Source organism: Mirounga leonina, unplaced genomic scaffold (genome assembly GCF_011800145.1).
Source record: "Mirounga leonina isolate KUSES-001 unplaced genomic scaffold, KU_Mleo_1.0 Mir_114, whole genome shotgun sequence".
Taxonomy (NCBI): Eukaryota; Metazoa; Chordata; class Mammalia; order Carnivora; family Phocidae; genus Mirounga; species Mirounga leonina.
The window spans coordinates 40,324,850-40,345,187 of record NW_023270265.1 but is presented as its reverse complement, the minus strand read 5'-3'; the positions used below and the strand labels follow the sequence as shown (position 1 = coordinate 40,345,187).

At 42.3% G+C, this 20,338-nt stretch overlaps 1 protein-coding gene across 2 annotated transcripts in view; it reads left to right on the top strand.

Moving 5' to 3' along the window:
- Positions 1-19,508, top strand: part of SHTN1 (shootin 1) — a 94,757-nt gene extending 75,249 nt beyond the window's left edge. For both annotated transcript variants that reach the window (XM_035029896.1, XM_035029889.1), the window contains 3 exons: positions 325-445; positions 4,894-5,086; positions 17,707-19,508. In XM_035029896.1, the coding sequence (XP_034885787.1) occupies positions 325-445; positions 4,894-5,086; positions 17,707-17,929 (537 nt within the window). In that variant the 3' untranslated portion in view covers positions 17,930-19,508. The remainder of the gene's footprint in view (positions 1-324; positions 446-4,893; positions 5,087-17,706) is intronic.
- The last annotated feature ends 830 nt before the right edge of the window (positions 19,509-20,338 follow it).

Sequence of the window (20,338 nt, the reverse complement as noted above, 5' to 3'; positions counted from 1 at the left end):
TTCACCATCGACGTGCAGGTACCTTCCCACTGCTGAGTTTCACAGTTAGCTCATCGAGAGGGGTTCTTGTACTGTTCTCTGGATGCGAAAGCTAACATCTGACACTCTCAGTAGCATCTTCTTAAAAGATCCAACACTGTGTTGTTGAAGGTACACGCATTAAAAAATAATATATATATATATAGATACATAGCAAATTCATTCTGTTTCCTAATTCCATTCAAATTCTGGTAATGTTTTGCTGGTTTGATTTTTATATTCTTTTGTATATTGTATTAAGACATTAACCTTTTTGTTTTTGTTTTTGTTTTGTTTTCACTTTAGGGGACACTTAACAAATCCACTAGTTCAAGAAGCTTAAAATCCCTTGACACTGAAAACAGTGAAACTGAGTTAGAAAGGATTTTGCGTCGCAGAAAGGTGACAGCAGAAGCAGATAGCAGTAGTAAGCTGGTTTGAATTCTCCGCAGTTCTGCTCTTCCTCTCCGAAACATCTGCCTTTCAGTCCCTTTCTAACATGAAATGATCTTTTATAATTATTAATTTTTTTTAATGTGAGTGAGAAGTATTGGATTGGCAAAGGTACTTATGGATAGGTAGCTCATTAGAAATTATATATTTTTGCTTATTGATATGTTTATTTATTTGCAGGTAATCAAGGTTTTAGAGATTGGGCTTGCTTAAGGCAAGATGCCCCCATGTACAGATACTTAGGATGGGCTCTGACAATAGTGTAGCAACGAGAACAGGCTCTGGATCCAGACCGCGTGAGTTTGAGTCCTTGCTCTGCCATTTACGAGCGGCTTGCCCTTCAATTGCTCAACCCCTCTGTGCCTCAGATTCTTTATCTGTGAAACGAGGGTAATCGAAGCACTGCCTCATTGGATTATTCTAAGGATCGAGTAAGTCAGTGTATGGAGAGTGCTTAGTGGTGTGCATGGCACCAAGTGAGTGCACAGGGATCAGGAGTCAGAGTAGGAATACGCATCAGTTACAAATGCAGAGGCATCGTCTTTATCCTTCATGTGCACTCTGTTCATTGTCTCTGCATATGAGAAATGTCAGCTCCGTTACCAGCTAGAAGCAACCATCTGAGCAAGTCTGGAGCTCAGAGACTGGGTCGTGATGTGCATGTATGAGACCTCAAAACTAACTTTGTATGTCTTCTGTTTTGGTTTTTGTTTTTTTCCCCATCAGCTTGGTCACAGGAATTAGCAGAAACCCATATGAGCTTTTTCCCTTGTGGCCAGGAGGCTGGCTTTGAAAAACTACTCCAAAGTAAAATTAACCAGCAACCGTAGCTAATGGGATGAATCTTTTAGACTCGGTTCAGTCAACTCCAGTTGGTCCATTTAAATTTGCACTGAGTCATGTTTACCAAGTTTAAGTTGCTAGAATAGGAGGGATTTGGGTTTTTGTTAATCAAGCTCTAGTTTCCATGTAGGGATTTTACTCAGACAATTTAGTAAATTGGTTCTTTATACTGGAAGCAGCAGAATAGCAGCCAAACCTTTATTATAAAAAGTTGAAACTTTTGTTTTCTTCTTAAAAAAAAAAAAATCAGCCATTCAGGTTTTAGTTTGGTCTGGAAGTTCTGCTGTTAATATCATAGAAGAATTCCTTCCCCCCCAAAATAACCACCTCTCAGGAAAATTAAGCTGTGCTGTAAGAGATTTTTTTTTCTTAGAATTGCTTTATAAGCATTTACCAGCCCCCACAATGAATCCCTGTTGTGACAATCACTTCTTCCAACATTTCATCCTTGGAGTTTTCATATAGCCATCATTATTGTTTAGGACTGGGTGGATCCCATTTTTGTTCTGTCATTTACATTTTGTATTTTGTTCCTGTGGAAGCATTCTGACTTCACTCGTGAACTCGGTCAGATGTACAGCACTATTTCAGAGTTGGTGTTCAATGGGAGAAACCAGGAAACATTTTCATTTTAGTCAAGATGGGAATTTGAATATTTCAGAGAATGGAGAAAGAAAGGAACGCACTGTACAGGCATGGTTGAGAATCTTTCATTTTATTTATTATACCCCACAATATATAAATATTCAATGTATCGTTTGAGGGATATTACAATAAGGTATATAGTCAATAGAATCATCAGTATTTGGATAGAGAAACAAGAACTCTGGCAAAGTAGAGAGGAACCGTATTGGGGAGAGTGACTTGTAACTGAGTAGAAATTTTCTTTTGAGCTCCCTAGTAGCCAAAGCAAAAAAAAAGGGGGGGGGAGGGTGAGAGGAGGAAACAAATTTACAAACTCTATCATCTAGAAAAAGAAATCATACTTTTTTTTTTTTAGATGGTACCACTGTTTTTCTAGCATCAAACTATTAGAGGTATTTGCCAAATAAACCTTTTTATAAGGGTCATGGAATGACAAAATGAAAATCCAGAAAGCGTTGGGGGGGTAGGGGAAAGGAGTAAGAAGCTAAAGTTAGCACAGCTGCGCACTGCATGGTGGGAGCAAATTACAGAGATGAATTTGATAGGTTTATGGCTTCAGGTACACTTGAGTCTCTTGAGATTTTTTTCCTTTTGCACACAAAGGCTTATGGGGAAGCTAATGTGAGGTCACAGAGTGGAGAAAGGAAGCATGGTAAGAGAGGCGGGGGCAGCCTGAGCTTTGCAGACAGCAGATCCCAGGATAGTTGCTATCTCCCTCCGGGGCCAGTGAAGCACCTTTCTCTTTAGTTTCTCTTATCAGACCTATCTGATACTTTCGGCTGGTGGCCTACCAAGCTGACATTTCAAAGAGCAGCAGGTACCTCTTGGAAAACACTGGACAGCTTAAACAGGATGCAATAATAATAATAATCTTAAATATTATGTATTTTTATTTATTTTTTAAAGATTTTATTTATTTATTTGACAGACACAGCGAGAGCAGGAACAGAAGCACGGTGAGTGGGAGAGGAAGAAGCAGGCCTCCCGCCGAGCAGGGAGCCCGATGCGGGGCTCGATCCCAGGACCCTGGGATCATGACCTGAGCAGAAGGCAGACGCTTAACGACTGAGCCACCCAGGTGCCCCCGAACTCTGATTTTTCTTACATACGAAAAGAAATAGGGGCGCCTGGGTGGCTCTGTCGTTAAGCGTCTGCCTTCTGCTCAGGTCATGATCCCAGAGTCCTGGGATCGAGTCCCACATTGGGCTCCCCGCTCAGCGGGAGGCCTGCTTCTCCCTCTCCCCCTCCCCGTGCTTCTGTTCCTGCTCTCGCTGTGTCTGTGTCTGTCAAATAAATAAATTTAAAAAAAAAAGAAAAAGAAAGAAAAATCCGAGTTCGGCTCAGCTCACCCACTCTCTGTCCTTGGTAGCGGGCCTCATTTACAGAAGAGGCAGTGGGCGTTGGTGTTTTCAGAAGCAGATCCACTTTCCTACAAGGACGGATTGCTTAAAGCTGTCTAGCTTTGTAGTCAGCAACTGCCCAAGGGCAGACTAGAGCGACTCAGAAGCAAATATTGAATTCAACTATTGAATTCGACTTCGTATTTTTTCAGCATCTTTCTTGATCTTCCAGCTCTTCTGTCTTCATTCCCACATCCCATGCACCAGGAGGCTTGTCCTAGGTGGGAGGGGAAAGGTCTTTTGAATCAGGACATGCAGTGATGTCACAGGCTCGTCGGCCCAGCTGCTAGAAGTGAAATAAAGGAGGAAGGCAACTGACGTTTTGGGAGCTGTTGCTTCCCGCTGGAGCCAGAGGCGGGGGTCTGTGTCTCCCCCAGGGAGTGAGGCCACGGGAGGTGGGACCACAGAGCGGCAGAACGGTTTCCCAGCCCCTCTTTCGGGAGGTTTTGCACATCACAGAACTTCAGTTTGGGAGCTGATAGGTTATACTGTTGGGATACGTCAGACACATTCACATGCAGATGTGAGGAGAACAGGCCAGAGTTTAACATTAACGACCAAGGATCAGCTAGCATTTTGGATTGTGCCCCCTAGTGCTTTCCATTTTAGGAGATGATTTGCCACTTGTGAAGGAATGACTCCCAAGTTTTGTCCTCTTTACAGTGGTACCTCTCAAGGTTGTCCCCCAGCTTAATTTTATCCATACACATTTACGACTTAGTACGTAAATATGTTTTACAAAGATTTCTTCTGAGGTTTCAAGGAAGACATATTGGAATCTTGCTTTGGAAAAAGCTGGCTAGGGTAAGGTCTTTCTGACTAAAGATAGAAAACAAGTAACGGAAGAACTTCGCTTCAGGGCCCGGGATTTTTGGATTGGTACGCCAATAATTTCAGTACCGAGCCCTATTACAGTCATTTAGACTGATCCCAAAGAGCAGAAAGGTCCAAAAGATAAACAGCCAAACTCTTTGCCACTTAATTTTTAGAATCCTGTGTCTGTATTTTAACAGGAAATAAATCCACTTACTTCTCAATCACATTAAAATGAAAATGTTCATAAAAGCTGTTTAATGCTTAAGAAGCCTTCAGGAGCCTTTTTAAAAAGAGCCTTTTGACATTGTTCCATTTGCTGTTTAAAACGCAGAGCTGAGTTTTGGGAAGAATTAACTCTTGAGAGGCCAAATGGTTCAAGTAGGGCTGTCAGAAAGCCATGCTCTGAGAAGAAAAGAGTTTTCACAATTCTGGTATTAATAAGGACTCTGGTCAGCGAGGGAACCATGGCCTGGGTTTTTGTGCTTTCTGAAAGGTCTGTCCATAATTTCTCAGCTTGGTCCTGGTGCACTGAAAAGCGGTAGTACCCCCCCAAACAGAGCATATTTCTAACAGGAACATTTTCTAGCATGCTCTCGAAATTTTAACAAAACTTGGCCTTCTCACTTCCTGAGAGATTTTCAGCTAATCTGTTTTTCAGTACCATATTAATAAGCATTGCACGGAATTATTAAACTTGAGGTATGTGTTTGGTTTTAAGGTCCAACCGGGATATTAGCCACCTCAGAGTCCAAATCCATGCCAGTGTTGGGTTCTGTATCCAGTGTAACAAAAACAGCCTTGAACAAGAAAACTCTGGAGGCAGAATTCAACAGCCCGTCCCCCCCAACACCTGAGCCAGGTGAAGGGTCGTGTAAATTGGAAGGATGCACAAGTTCCAAGGTTACATTTCAGTAAGTAATGATGCTCTTTACTAAGTAAGTGTGTAGAAGAATCTGTGATGACTAAACTGTGTGTTGCTTTGCTTTCTTCCTCTTCAGAGAGATTTTGATCGGGTTAGCTAATAACTACTCTTCTTCCTTTGTTTGACGAGCCAGCTTGTGATTCTAGGCTCCTAGTTTAGAGCTCTTATTCTGATCCAGAGCAGATACGGGTAAAGAGAATTCCTTCCCCTAAACTGGTTTGGTAATCAGATTCTTCTTCCACGCACACAATTCACCTGGATGATAATTACTCAGCATCACAAGACACTTAATCATTCTTTTCAGGATTAAATGCTTGGATCATCCCTCTTAATGATTTATGAGCAGTCGAGGAAGATGCCAGATCTTCCAGAAGATGCTAGATCTTCCAACGTACTTTGAAGGGGACATTTTTAGAACCTTGTTTTCTGGTCCTCAGTGAAAGATGTGCCTTAATACTGCTCTCTCCTGAGAGTGAAGAGATGCTACTTAAAAAGAGTTCTCGCCGAAGACTTGCTTTGGGAGAGTGGCACTTTGTCCAAGAGTTAATCTTGCTGTTGAATGTGTTTCAGACAGATCTGGTGGAGGGTCAATTTGTTTTATAACAGAGGCAAGCTCTTTTTGAAATTAGTTTTACTGAAGTTCTCTTGCCAGGGTATCAGCTGGTTTGCCGCTTGAAGAAAAGGAAGAGGTGAGACAAATCAGATCAGCTGAATATTGTAATCATGGTTAATTAAAACCTCTGACTTCCTGTTCTCTCAGGAGAGAAAGAACCCTTTTTTTTTTGTAGCTCTGTCTTAGTTTAAAAGGTGAAGCCTGGACAAACGAAGTTGCAATTCAATTTAGATCTCTTTTTGCCAACTGGTATTTTCTTCCGCTCTTGCATTTCTCTCCCTGGCCCTATTAACTTTTTTTCCCCCTCTTTTGGAATGAATGGCCTTCTTTGCTGATTTACAGTTTTATCTCATTTCATTGTGTTTAATTAAAAGCACACTTCCCCTGTGGTCATGCGTTTCCTTTCTTTTGACTGGAGTCATTTGAACAATTCTAACAGAAAGATGATCTATATTCATTCTTCATCTTTCCTATTAAATTTGTTTAACACCTAATTTGACATCAACAGTCTGGCTACATCTGAACCAATATCCAGACACAAAAGCAATTTGGCTGAGACAGGTTAGTTGTTGAGAAATGCTTCAGTGTGCGCGTATAGATTTTTTTCCCTTTACCATTTTATACAGATAATCTTAATCAGAAAATACTGCAACTCCTTCCTCCTTTTGTCTGTCTTTTATTCTCCAAAAGTAAGTGGAAATTACATTTCCAAGAAAGGAAATGAAATAATTGCAGGCCCAAGGTCTGCAAAATGTGTGTTGAATTGACAGTGAAAAGGATCCGTGTGTTGACAGACACAGTTGTTAGATGCCATAAAGGCCTAAGTGAAGCTCAATTTATTTCTCGTCTTGCTTGTTCAATGACTGCTTAAGAGACACATTTCAGTTTAATTTAGCTACTTAAAGCACTAATACAAATACTCGGTACCGCTTTATTAACTTTTAAACTTTGTAACCCAATGCTTGATTATTCGGTTCTTGACATTCTTGAGCTGAAATAACTAATGCTGTGTATTTTCATATTGACAGTCATTTAGCAAAGAAGAGTGCCTTTCTGAAAAATCTGTTTCTTATGCATAATTAGACTATCCAAATGAATCCCGTTATTTTGTGTATGTACCTGGTAATTATTCACTTCCCAGACAGGCACCCACACTTCGTTCATTTATGATTAAACCTAGTTTTTTTAAATGAGTACAAGAAGTTTAACTTAACATAGTTACATGAAAGCTTTGAAAATTAAAACTCCTGTGATGTATCAGGATTCCCTGAAAACTGGTCTGGCTGCCAGGAACAAGAAGGGTTATTTTGGAGGCTGGCTCTAAGAAGTTCACTCTGTTAGACCAACCGTAAGGTGGAGTCAACTACATTGTCTTATCTCAGAGACCTGGATGGTCAAAGCACTTGGAAATCAGATCAGCGATTGTAAAGCAAAATGTTACCTTTGCTTTTTACACTTGATCTTAGCCAAAAGGCCGAGAAGTGGTTACCTTTTTAAAACCGTCTCTACTCTAATGATCTCATCCTTGTTTTGATGTGTGGCTGCACCACCATGGTGTTTCAGCCTAGTGGCATTTTCCGCTCTTGACGGGGAATCAAGGTCAAGGGAGGGTAACAGTCACAGTACCCTCTAGTACATACTTTCTCTCTCTCTCTCTCTCTCTCTCTCACACACACACACACACACACACACACCCCAGTCCCTACCACCCTGACCTACCCTCCATCTTCCTACTTTGGCTCCTCTGGCTAGGTATCACTCCACCCTAGCCCTTTGCTTTTGCTGTCCCTTCTGCCTCCTGTGTCCTCCCTGGTGACCACCTGATTTATCTCATCTCTGTCCTTCCTTTGCTCAAATGTCATCTTTTCAATAAGGCCTTCCCTGACCACCCTGTTTAAAACTGTAATTCCTCTTCCTCTAAGCTCTGATTCCCCTCACCCTCCTCCGCTTCTCCCCTGCTAGAATGTAAGCTCCATGAGGGTAGGAGGGTTTTTTTTGTCTGCCCACTGGTGTATCTCAAATGCCTGGGAAAATCCTGGGAATTCTGTAAATACTTGTTGAATAAATGAATGAATGAGTACATTTTCAGTATCACTAAAACAGCAGAATGTCAGTTAATTAGAATACCCAGTTAGCCTGCATTTCCCCTGTTATTCAACAGTCCCACATATGCACAGGCTAAATATTGGAGATTTTTGTGTGTTCTATGGTTGGCTTCTTTGGTTTTGTAAATTTTTTTGTTTTAATGCTCAGAAGTCATATCCAGTCAGCTCAGTTTTGTATAACTTCTGCATCTTTGTACCTACACAAGATAAAGTTATCAGAGACAATAGCATGCCCAATTTTAGAGGAAAGATTCAGCTATGCTTACTTGTATGGCCTCAGGTAGATAGGAAAGAGTGGAAACCTACTAAGAAGGGTTTTAAAAGAGTAGAAACAAAGGGGTTTCCTGCATAAGATCTTCACTTAATGAGAAAATTATAACACCAAGCTATTCCTGGAAAGTTTTTTTCCTTTTAATAAATTCCTAAAATCAGCATATATATGTGTTCCAAATAATTGAGTAACTCCAGTCTGGTAAATTATGGAGCCAGAAATACATGGATTTATTTCCTAGGGACTCATGAGATGGCAAGAGATATCTTTAATACTTAATTGTAAGGATTAATTAAAATTAACATTCTTGTCACCGGCCTAAGCAAAGCAAGGGTTTTATTTATTTATTTATTTTTTAAGAAAAAGGGAAAGGTAATCAAGAGTTGGAGAAGCCTAATTATTTCCATTTTAATAATAGCTTTAGAAATATTTGTGTCCTGTTAATTATTTCTAATAAGTATATATTATCTAGTAATAATATCTTAAATCTAATAGTGAACTTGAATTTCATTAATTCTGATTAGTTATAATTCAGACAGGAATGATAATAATAATCTCCCTTCATGCTATGAGAGGTGAAGAGTTCGGCCAAACAAAATAAATAAATCAAGAATACATATATACATACATACATAACCAACCAACCAACCAACAAAGCTGATTTTGCTTTCATGCTCTTTCCTGTTGATTGAGAGTAAAAATCTGACCTTGTTAAAATATTTAAGACTCATTGATCCAAGTTAATCCATGAGTGGGATGGTCAATGTAAAATAGAGAAAATTCCAGATTACAGATTTTTTTTTAAAGATACTTGTTTTATTTCTTTCAGAGAGCACAAGGTCAGAAAGACGAGGATGGTTTCGTATATTCACCTGTAAAAGCCTGTAGAGCAGGGCACGGCGTAGCAGTGACTTTAGAATCTGTGGGCATACGTTTCACGTACACACTTTTTATTTTTTTGACATTTTCCAACATTTTGAAGAATAATTTATTCTCCAGGAGTCAAAAATCTTGAAAATATCTGACTAATCATTGGGTTTGAAAGGTGCTTTTTACTAAATCATAATATAATATGATAATAGAGAGGTGAAGCACTGTGAATCCAGTTGTTTCAAAAACATACCTTCTATAGCCCAAAATAAATTTTGTTATATCAACTTTATGCTATACCTTCTTTTTTTTTTTTTTTAATTTTATTTATTTGACAGAGAGACAGCAAGGGAGGGAACACAGCAGGGGGAGTGGGAGAGGGAGAAGCAGGCTTCCCGCTGAGCAGGGAGCCCGACGTGGGGCTCGATCCCAGGACCCTGGGATCATGACCTGAGCAGAAGGCAGACGCTTAACGACTGAGCCACCCAGGTGTCCCTATGCTGTAACTTTTTAAGACACCTCCATCTTGGGTCATTCACCCATTAGCTCCTTTGAGTTTGTGCGTATGTGTCCATTGGTCGTCATGTTTTTAGGCTGTAAACAGAGGCAGGACAGGTGGGCCTTCAGTATAGAGAAAGAGGTGAGCAGATCTTCAAAGAGTCAGGCATCACAGTCGGGCAAAGGCCCAAGGTGGGACCTCGTGCTCTTGCCCTCTTGCTTCTCTGTCTCTGAAGAGTGTCATGTACAAACAGGTGGGTGTTACTCATCCCTACTGAGCTTTATTCATCCATGCTCACTTTTCCTATAAACACTTCCAGGAGGGTGAATGTCCTGACAGTCACAGCTAAACAAGGCATGATTGTTCATTTCATCTAGTTACTTCTATAACACCTTGCTTTAGAGAGGGGAGAGAACCCATTTGAAAGTGGACTCAGGTTCCATCATCACTGGTGTACCTCTCAGTGATTTCACAGCTGGGTCTTCATCTCTTGGCTCTCATTCTCAGAGACAGGGTAAAGCTGCATTTGCCAGAGTCTCTTCCAGTGAACGCTTCTCTCACTCATCATGCTTCTTTTCAACCCCAGATCTCCCCCAGAACTCTGAGCTTTGTCAAACTTGTACTTTTTAGCCATGAGAGGCAGCTAGCTTGCGTTTTTTTGTTCGGGAGGTCAAAACAGGCCACACTGTGCCCTACAAGAATTTTAAAAACAAAAGCCCAGGTATCAGTGACCGGAATTCAGTTTCAGTAGAAAAATGTCCATTTCTGATGAAACCATTTTTATTATAATTTGCATTTAATTTGTAGATCTATGGTGTCTCTAAATATGTGTGTCTTTTGTCCCCATACAGATTTATTTTTGTGGGAGTTCATCTTGTTTAAGCCATTAACTGAATAGCAAAGGGTAGTTGATAAAAGACAAATTTTAGATGTCTCTTGGTTACTGTGATCAGTCAGACATTTCTATGAAAGAAAAAACCTAATTGCCTTTCAGGTTTTGAATTAAAAGTAAAATTGATTTTATCATCGTTTGACCTCTAACTGGTCTCTTCAGTTTTATGTCATTATTTCCAGTGTAAAACTAATGTAGAAAAATGAAATTGAAAAGTACTGCTTTTTTTGTGTTGGAGCTGGAGGATCTGAGCTTTTGAAATAGGTTTCAAATAGAAATTGAAATTCTTAACTTATTTTTAGGGAAACTTGGCATAAAATTCTCTCCCAAACATTGACCTCAGCTGGAAATGAATTTGGCTGGTCATATACCTATTCCTTGAGGGAGGTGGGGGTCAACATTTTGTTCAAATGGAAAACAGAGTTCTTTTAGTCCCTGTGGTGGGAGGGGTGGGTTTTTTTCCTGTTTTTTCGTCGCACACCATTGCCTCATCTCCCCCTCTCCTCCTTTCTCTTCCTTTGTGTGTGTGTGTGTGTGTGTGTGCCCATGGTGTGGAAGGGAGAATGGAGGGCCCCTTCCCTGTCCTTAGTAAACATTTGCTTCTGAGAAGAGACTACTAGCCAGCAGAATGAACCGCATGGAAGTTACTGCTTAATCTGATGCTCTTATACAATTAAAGGATTTGCTGTGCCCTCCACTGTAATCTTAGTGCTGTCGAATTGTGTACTCACACCGCAGGAAGCAGCTCTGCTCGGCAAAGCCCTGCTACAAAGGTTCTCCTTGTGTGCCTGTCCATGGATAATTAAGTCTTAACAACAAAATTAGCAGAACAACTGGATGTTCTGGAAGTTGAGATCCCCTCACTTCGTCTTTTTTTTTCCTCCCCCCTCCGCAACCCCACCCCGGGAGTTACCCTGTGGACTGGCCGAGAGGTCCGCCTGTCAGTATTGTCTGACAAGTGTTCTGAGTCGCTGTACGGACACCTTCTTCCAGGTTAATTGTTGAGGCTGTATGACATCTGGTGTTAACGTTCTATTGAGTAAATCCCAAAACGACTGTGAAAAATGCCACTGAGTCATCCTCGAGTCTCCCAAAGGATTAATTGCCTCCTTAACATTTGCCTCCAGTTGCAAACACCTATGATTTTAAAAGACTTAGCATAAAATGTATCATTTCTGCAGAGAGAACCAAATTGCCTTTGCTACTTTGCAGTGTTTTTTTTTCTTAGCATCTTTCAGTAGCCTCTGCAGTGTTTGTGTTTGCTTTTAGTTGTGTATGGTGGTGCCGAGGGGAGGTTTTTAATTTATTCAAAGAGAAGTCGCCGACTAAAACTTAAATGCAATTTCAGAGCTAAGAATAAATTGACTTCACTTCTAGAACCCAATAAACACATTTCATTTGAAATATACTTTGTCCTCTCTATGAAAAGTGGCACACTGAATTCTTTGTGACTTCCCATCTCAAAAGAGAGTTTAAAGTGTAAATTTAAAGAAAAGTATTTTAAAAATTATAAATATTGTTCTGAAAGCCTAAAAATGAAAACGCAACATTTTACGCATGGCAGCTCTTTTGAGGACCCAGTGGTATATATGGTAAATTTTGTAGAAGACCCTGTCTCTTAAAATACTTCTTTTAAATAACATTTGCTTTTTAATAGCTGTGATCTGGATGGATTTTTTTTTCATGGTGACTTAAAGTTGTGGAAAATTACAGAAAGCTTAAAAGGTAGTCCACAAAAGTATCACACACATTTCAGAATCTTTGCCTGAGCTGAAATCCGTCTTAGTTCCCGCTTTATCGGTGTTGATTTTGCTGGTGAGAACGGCCCTGGGGTTCTTGAGCCTCCCTGGGGCCAGGGGATTTCGGGATCTGTGAGTGTCCACAGTCCAGCGCACGCTAGGATCACAGGAAGTGGGACAAGTCTTCGGGGCGCGCTCGGCAGTCTGAGCTGCACCCCGTGCACTGAGACCCCTTTGCTCCAGTTACTCCACTAAAGACGGTACGGCTCCCTGTGGACCCAGACGTCTTTGCCCAGCCATTGTTACTTCTGTTAAGAAGGAATTCTTGTTAATCTTTAGGGCAAAGCAGCATCTGATGGCTGATGTCAGATTTTCAAACCACGGTGCTATCTATTCTGTTGTTTAATGATGGTGGGGTTTTTTTTTCTTCATAATTTAAAATTATATCTACTTTTTCACCAGATAGAAGCTGACCCCAATCGAAAAACTGTTCTTTGACCTAAAATGGAGTTTTGAGAAGTATACACAAAGCCCAAAGAATCTAGCTTCGTTCTACCTTCATTATATTTGAAAGTGTTAGAATTGGAAATCATACAGACAGTTGCACCTTATATTTGAAACTCTTCTGGGAGATTTTGGACAAGTGTATTAAAATCTCCTGAAAAAGGAGGGTGTCTGAGGGAAACAACGAACACCACCTCTGCTATAGAGCTGCTCTCGAGCAACTGCATAAAGGGCTTCGAAAACAAATCAGTCTTCTTATTTTTACACCAGGGGGAAAAATATAAAAACTGACTTCCTCTTTGGAGTTTTCCCAGGAAACTGTTTTATAAAGACGAATTTAAATCTTTCCGTTTTCTGTCCTTGGAGGTGGTAAATATGATTGCGGCTTTATTCATTTTTATGGTAAATGAAACAGAGTTCAGACCGTCCGGCTGTGCGTCATTTGCTGGATGGCTGCCACCGACTAATGCAGACGTCCCACTGGGAGACCGGAGAAGAACTATACTTTGATTCACCAGATTGTGTTAAATAGTCCAGCTGTTGCGATTTGAAAGATAGTTACCTCAGAAGTGAAGTAGAAATGAACTTGGCATTTATGCCTCAAACCATTTTTATACTGTTTGGCAATCAGCTTTTCAGAGGTAGCATTTTATAAAATAACTCTCACTGCTTAAAAGTTTCATTCACTGTAATGTTCAAAATGTCCCACCTTTATATTATCAGTAAAATTAAGCTTGAGTGATATGCAGAATTTGCATGAAATAAGCATTTCCCCCTTCATTTCATGAGCTTTGATTGTATTCAATTGAGCTCAGAACCACGTCTATTAGGGCTCTTTTGGGCATTAGTTAATTTGAATTGCAGCCGAAATGTTAGCTAGAATGTTGTTGAATATAATTGGAATGTGGAAAGTTGATTTTGAAAGGAGTTTCATTGAATGCAAACAATGATGTGCTTTTTTAAAAATTAGAATGCTGCTCTTTCGTCTCTCGTAACACAGTCTGAGAAATCACGGAGCCCCTTTCTGAAAGTTCAGCTTTGGCAGTGCTGTTTACAATTGTTCGGGTGCTTCTGGTGCCCTGTGCTTTGGAGTCAGGTCCTTTCTCTGACTACCGAGTGGCCCCACATGCCACCCCTTGCAGCTGGGGAAGCATAGCTGCTTTCTAAAAGGGCACCCATCCGCTTCCTAAAGCGGCACAGATCGCTGCATTGCCTCTTAGCTTTTATTTTGCTTTTTGGTTTTTCTTTTTGTCTTGGAATAGCTCTTGAGCAAGCCATCTAAAATGATCTATAAAAATATTTTGAATGGATCATAAATGACTACCAGTATGTTGTGATAAGGAAAAAAAAAAAAAAAAACAACCAACCAGACAGGAAATCCAGATGCTAAGATTTTAGTCCTGTGTCTGCCCTTAACAAGGTGTGTGCCCTTGGGCAGATCAGTTAACTCACTAGTCTTTGGTGTCTTCATCTGACAGATGCAAAGGTTGGACTAGTTCATGTCCGTAATGCCTTTCAGCCTGAATAACACATGAGCTTAGTCTTACTTTATGTAACACCTATAACATCTAAGTTTTACTTGGAGATTTTGTAGCATACAGGAGAAGATCTGCCATACTCTCCATGAGTACTAAATATTAATTCCTTATTTGTGGTCACTACCCTTCAGATGAAGAATTAAAGCAGAAAAATGGAACAGAGTGATAGTTTACTGTAATTCCTATTGGATTGTTGCATTTGAGCACCTGGGACTTTACGTTAGGGGAGAAGCTTTGACCTGCTAGAATCTACCACTATGGCTGCCCAAAGCAAGAGCCTGGGCTCTTGGCACCTTCACTGCTGGCACTCTCTGGCTCTTCCTGTGAGATGGGGGTGGAGCGAGAGGGAGGCTGCAGAGGAAGGTCCCTCGTTCCTTCTGGGAGGTCCCTCCTTCCCCATGGGAACCAGGAATAGGCCTAATGTGTCAAGTCCAGAGGAGTTACCAGTCACAGAGGGAAAAATGGCAAGGGATAGCTTGAAGGGACAGACTCTGAAAGATGCATCTGAAAACAGAGTCAGAAAGACCTAAATCAGCAAACATGCCAAAATTAACCTGTGGCATCATCATCCTGTTTCTAGAAGAAGCCACTTTGGGTAAGCTGCATGGAGAAGGCAGGAAAATGGAGATGGCTCCTAATTCTTGTTCTGATTCTGCCACTGATGAGCTGCATGATCTAGGCCAGGTTCTCCCCCTCCAAACCTCGTTTTTCTCATCTGTTAAAGGACCAGTTGGACTCGATGATTGCTATAGCCCCTTTTAACCTTAACCCTTTGGGATTCCAAGTCAGCGGTTGTTATCCTGGAGAAATCGGTTACTCTGACTCTCAGCACAGAGATTCAAAGAAAGTGCCCACCGTGCCAAGTTCAGCAATAATCAACAAAGGAGTTCTCAAATTGTAGCCTATGGGTGACTTAATAATAGATTAATCTGCAGTTGAGAAACTTACTTCAGGAAAGAAGAGTAATTCTCTGGACAGAGACAATTCGAGGCCAATTTCATCCTGACCACACAAGGCTTCTGAGTCTTCAGTTCAGTCGATATCCAGTTGTCTTTTTGTACCTGTGCCCTGAGAACATCCCCTGGAAGTTTTCACCTCCAGCTGAGGCAGAAAGCTTTTTTAGGATGTGGTCATCCCCCCTTCACTTGCAGACACATACGGGCGTGAAAACATCCGTGGTAGCTCTGCAGAAGGGATGAAGGTCAGTATGGGTTGATGGAAGTTGCTCATCTAGAATGAGGTGAAGCTTCCTTTGCATGCTTAGAGCAGACCAGCTGACTTAGCTAGCGGTGGGCTCTACCGCAAGACGGTAGAGGCGGACTGGTAACTGCCACTGGTTGTGGCTTTGACTGGAACAACTCGCTGGGCTGGCGCTTCATTTCCTAAAATCCCCTTGCCCCTTTGTTTCCAGGTTAGGGTTGACCACAAGAGAACTTTGCATGAGATTTAGAAGGTAGAAGTGACATAGTGGTCATTTCTGTTTTGTTTTGTTCTAAAGGCTCGGAGGGTCCACGTAGGGCAGGCGCTGCTACGGTTCATGGGAGGTATCACCTAGTTGGCCCAGTTTTCCCAGATCCCCCCCAACTACTCCAGCTTTTCCAAATGTTAGACCAGGTACGTGTGCAGTTCCCTGTGGAAGGCTCCAGTGTGTCCTGCAGGTTGTCTGCATCGTGGGGGTTGGAGACTGGGAAGGACAGATGCACCTCTGATTTGTCTTCGATCTCTTGCCATCTTCCTGTTCCTTGCCAGAACTGTGGACTTCAGGCCCAGCCTCCGACGCAGAGGCCACTGACTTCCCTGACTGCCTCATTAGCTCTCGCCCTTGCCCGATGACTAATTCCGATCGTAGAGCCCATGTCTCTCTCGCAGTGGTTCTGCTCCTCTGCCCACACCCTAGTGGACACTGTCTTCCAGGTGTTGCCTGGGTCTGAGAAGGTCAAACCAGGTACCACTGGGGAAACCGCATCCCCTGTTGATTCCCAAAGCATGGATCCGGCCTCCCTCTCAGGCTTCTGGCCATCCCAGCGCTTTCACCACTGCCACACAAGACAGCTGTGGGTTTGTGACCTGCTCATCATCAACAAGTGACAGTATAACCAGGTAGCCAGAGGGAGTGGTTTCTAGGCTTTTGGACAGATTTCATAGTGCTGGTCAGAAAGTGAGAAGACCCTGGTCGTGGGTGAGGTTTGAGTGTTCGGTACCTGCGGCTGGATCCTGCAGGCTGCTTTTTCTCAGTAGATGAGCATTTGTTCTGTTTTTGTCTCATATGAGAGACCTCCAGACCTATTCACACCAAAGCCTGGGTTTCTGAGCCTCCCACACTTGATTAGTATCCACTCATTTATGCCACAAGTGGATCCGTGCTAGGTGCCGGGGTAGAAATGTGAACAAAGCTAAACAGGCCGTTTCGTGGATGCTGACGTTTTATTTGAAGAGACAGACGTTAAACAGCTAATTACACGGTATTCCTTAATGACTGTGCTGAGTCCAAGAAGGGAGAAGGAGCAGGTGGTAAGGGAGTGTCAGACTGGCGGGTCTGGCCTGCTCCAGGGGGTGGGTCGAGCAGTGGGCTCCCCACTACATGTCCTGACGTCCAGAGGTGGGACGGGGGTGTGCTGGTTCGTGCTTAACATCTTAGCATTTGCCAAGAAGACCAGATGCATCTGAAGAGGCCCAGTCCTGCTTGCGGCATACCCCTCAACCTTCAGGCCCCAGGTCAGTAGCCCAGTACCTTCAGATGGTGGCCTCTGACCAGGACTCCTGAGAGGAGTAGGTGCCAACAGCCTAATTTCCTGACACATGGCAAGAGAACACATGGACACAAGGAAACTGTCACGTAGCTTGAGAAGCAGTATCTTCTTGCATCAGAATAGAAAGAAAGGAAGTATCCATGGAGAAAGAAACTGCTTCTAAAATTCCTTAAGAAATTTCTCAAGAAACATGAATCTCCGTTTTAGAAAAAGTTTATGGTCACTTAGCGTTTTAGCTTATTCTCTGGATTCTTCCGTCTGCCCTAGCTCCTCCCTCACCCCTCCCCGGGTCGGACCAGCTTTCTTCTTGTCAGTAATGGCAGGAGCGGGCGCGTCTCGCAGCTGTCCGTCCGTGATGGGGGGTGGCTTGCTTCCCTCAGCAGTGTGGTCTCCTTGGAGCTAGTCTGCCCCCAGATGTCCCCAGGGACAGGCGGAGGTTGGGGGGGAGTTAAATGGCTCCTTCTGGCTAAGTGAAGGTGGGACAGGAGTCTGGGCAGCAGGCAGTAGGGAGGCCCGCACGCGGCACCCAGGAGCTTTGCACTTCTTGAGAAGAGTGTGTAATTAAGCAGGTAGGTGCATTTGGCTTTTTAACACTTCCATAGCTAATTGCTCTGACTTTTTCCGCCTTCTTTCTTCTGGCCTTGTGCTCCTAATGTCATCTAATAGCTCCTTTTTCTTTTAATGGCTGGCACCTCAAAGACCACTTTGTGCATGTTAATTAGACTTAGAGCATTTGGGGTTTTTTTGTTGGTCTGAATCCAGGAATATGAAAGCCAAATATTTTCTCTCTCTGCTTTTTATTGTTTTGTGTAACTGTTCTTCCTCCAGGCCTCTCAGTAACGCCGGATGCAAGAGCGAGTGCTTTGGCCGTGAGCAACAAGCTGGACCCGTTGTAGTTTTAGATCCTGTTTCCACACACGAACCCCAAACCAAAGACCAGGTCACTGAAAAAGATTCCACTCAATGCAAGGATGGCGAAGATGAAATTAAACCAGAACACAAAGAAGACGGCATTGAAAAAATGAGAGACACAGACAGCTCCCACTGCTGATCTGCACACCGGAAGGCTGACAGGTGTACAAGCCCTTTCCGAGGGGTACGCGATCAGTTCTGGCGTATTGGCAAGCGCCATAGATATTCTGTTCTGGTCACTGTACTCAGAATGCGGGCTCTTTTCTAGTGTCACTTTTGTAAGTAATTTACCTATAAACATAAGTAAGTTCAGCAAAATACACATCCTGTGTAGGTTTTGTTTTTCTTCCTAGGGATAAGGTGTTTTTTCTCGAATTACTGTATTGTGACTTCTTTTAGAAGGTTGCAGAAAATTCGGCTGTCTGTCTTTTTAGGTAACATGCATACCATTCATCAAGTGTAATGCTCAAAGTTGGCAGCATTGTGGATAAGTGGATAAACAGAACTGACCAACTTAAGGTGATTTAAGAAACCACCCCCCGCCCCCGGCCCCAAAGCAGCTTCTGTTTTAGGTCTGATCTTCGTTGGAGAGAGAAACCACAGCAGTGTGGAAATTGCGAGGTGCTGTGGCGGACAGATTCCTCTAGGATATACCGAGCTGAGCTTCAAACTCAGGAGCTGCAGACATCCAACCAGCCCTCCCGGAGTCCAGGCTAATTGCACGCTTTGTCGGCTATGGGACGGGGAATGTGCACCACTGACTGTGTCCAAAGCCTCCCAAGGACTCCAGTGGGAACGCGGTGGTGGCCCAAATGCAGAATGGAGGGGAAAGTCCCAACCTTGGGTTTCGTAGAGTATTATCTTAGTAAACCATGTGCTCTGTGCTCCGAGCTCGTGGTGTTTTCTCCCGTACCGAGTGGCACCAATACCGTGGTTTCTCGCGATTCTTCTGATTCTTCATCGCGATTCTTCTGCACAGTGACAAGAAGTGACAAGCACACAGTTTTCTTGCTTCACTGCTGTTCTGCATTACACAGGTTTGTTGTGTGTGTGTGTTTTCTTAAAGAAATTAAGTGGTAGTTAGTCCCTAAAAATACAATGTTTCAGTCTACCACAGTGAATAAATAGAAATGTAATCAGGGATTAAAAAAAAAAGAAAAAAAACTTATACAGCTTTTCCCAAGTTGATTGTTTCCAAATTGGTGTTTATTTAAAATAAGTGGTAATGTACTTGAATGCATTTTTTATGACAATGATTCAATAATGGTAATTTTACTATTAAAGAAAGTGAAAGGTTTAGTTTTGTTAGCGTGGTTCAGCATGTAGCTGTCAGGTGTTCCTCACCTAAGGGCAAAAGAAAATGATAGTAATAATGGGAGTAGTTGTGTTTTATTTTTGCACGTGTGCTAAGCGTAGGCTTGAAGAGGTGGGTAGGCAGGTAAATCAATGTACTTCCTAAATTTGGAGATAATTACCCTTCCGTAGGTTTGTTATGCTTGACTGTTTCCATGTTCTTCCAGTGATGATTTTACAGTTATCGGTTTACTCACGGGGAATTAAAATGTAATGTTTTCCAACTGTAATTTTCCTAATCGAATAATACTGCTATATGATACACCAACTACAGGGTGCATTAACTCTTAAACAAGTTCTGTTATGCTGTGATTTGAACTCTCCTCGGCACACTTATTAAAAAGCACTGACAATTTCCCACTAAAGGTTCACTGTGGTTATTGACAGTTTTGGTTGAGTTCCCCAAATTGGTCACTCTTTAGTAAAAAAACTGCCTAAGAGTCGATAATTTTAGTAGTTGTTAATAATCTGCACAGTGGTTTATTCTGAGGAATTTTATCCCGTATTTCTTCATGCTCTCCTTTCTGGGTCTGTCATGAGCCTGCTGGCAACGTGCTTTACATACACTTAGGAATATAAAGACACACAGACTCGTCATTCCGTATTTCATCACACACGTCAGCAGGATGATGCACTTAGGAAAACACTGTCGTTTCCAGGGTGAGGAGGTAACCGCTTGGTGAGGTGTGTTCGCTGGGCCAGGCAACAGTTAGTACCTGGTGTTTGAAAGTGTTCTTGCCTTTTCCAAGTTGCTTTCTTACTTCCTGGTGATCACAAAGCTTTGAGAATTAGTTTGACAGAAAGGTATTTGATACAGGATTTTAGTCCCCTTGTTCTGCCAGCAGTATTCCTTTTCACATCGGTTTTGAGGAGGTTTTGCCCCTGCTGGGGTGCCCTTAGTCAGCAAACAGTCCAGAACGGGAAGACGCAGGAAGACTAGGGCTCGCATCTGCAGGGTACGTTCTTAGCTATTTGCACAAGAAAATTATAAATGAGTGAAAAGGAGGGGTGGCGTGGCTCTGGCCACTCACCAGCCACTCCTCTTTCCTCACCTGCTTTGTTAACAAACGATGTGTTGGAAATGGAGTAGTATAGGTACAAATGGTTGTTCGTTCTCTTTCCAGGCCATCGTAAGGTTGTAGGTTAGGTAAATGCTAGTCCATGTTACAGAATCCTGGATGATTTTTCTGTGTGT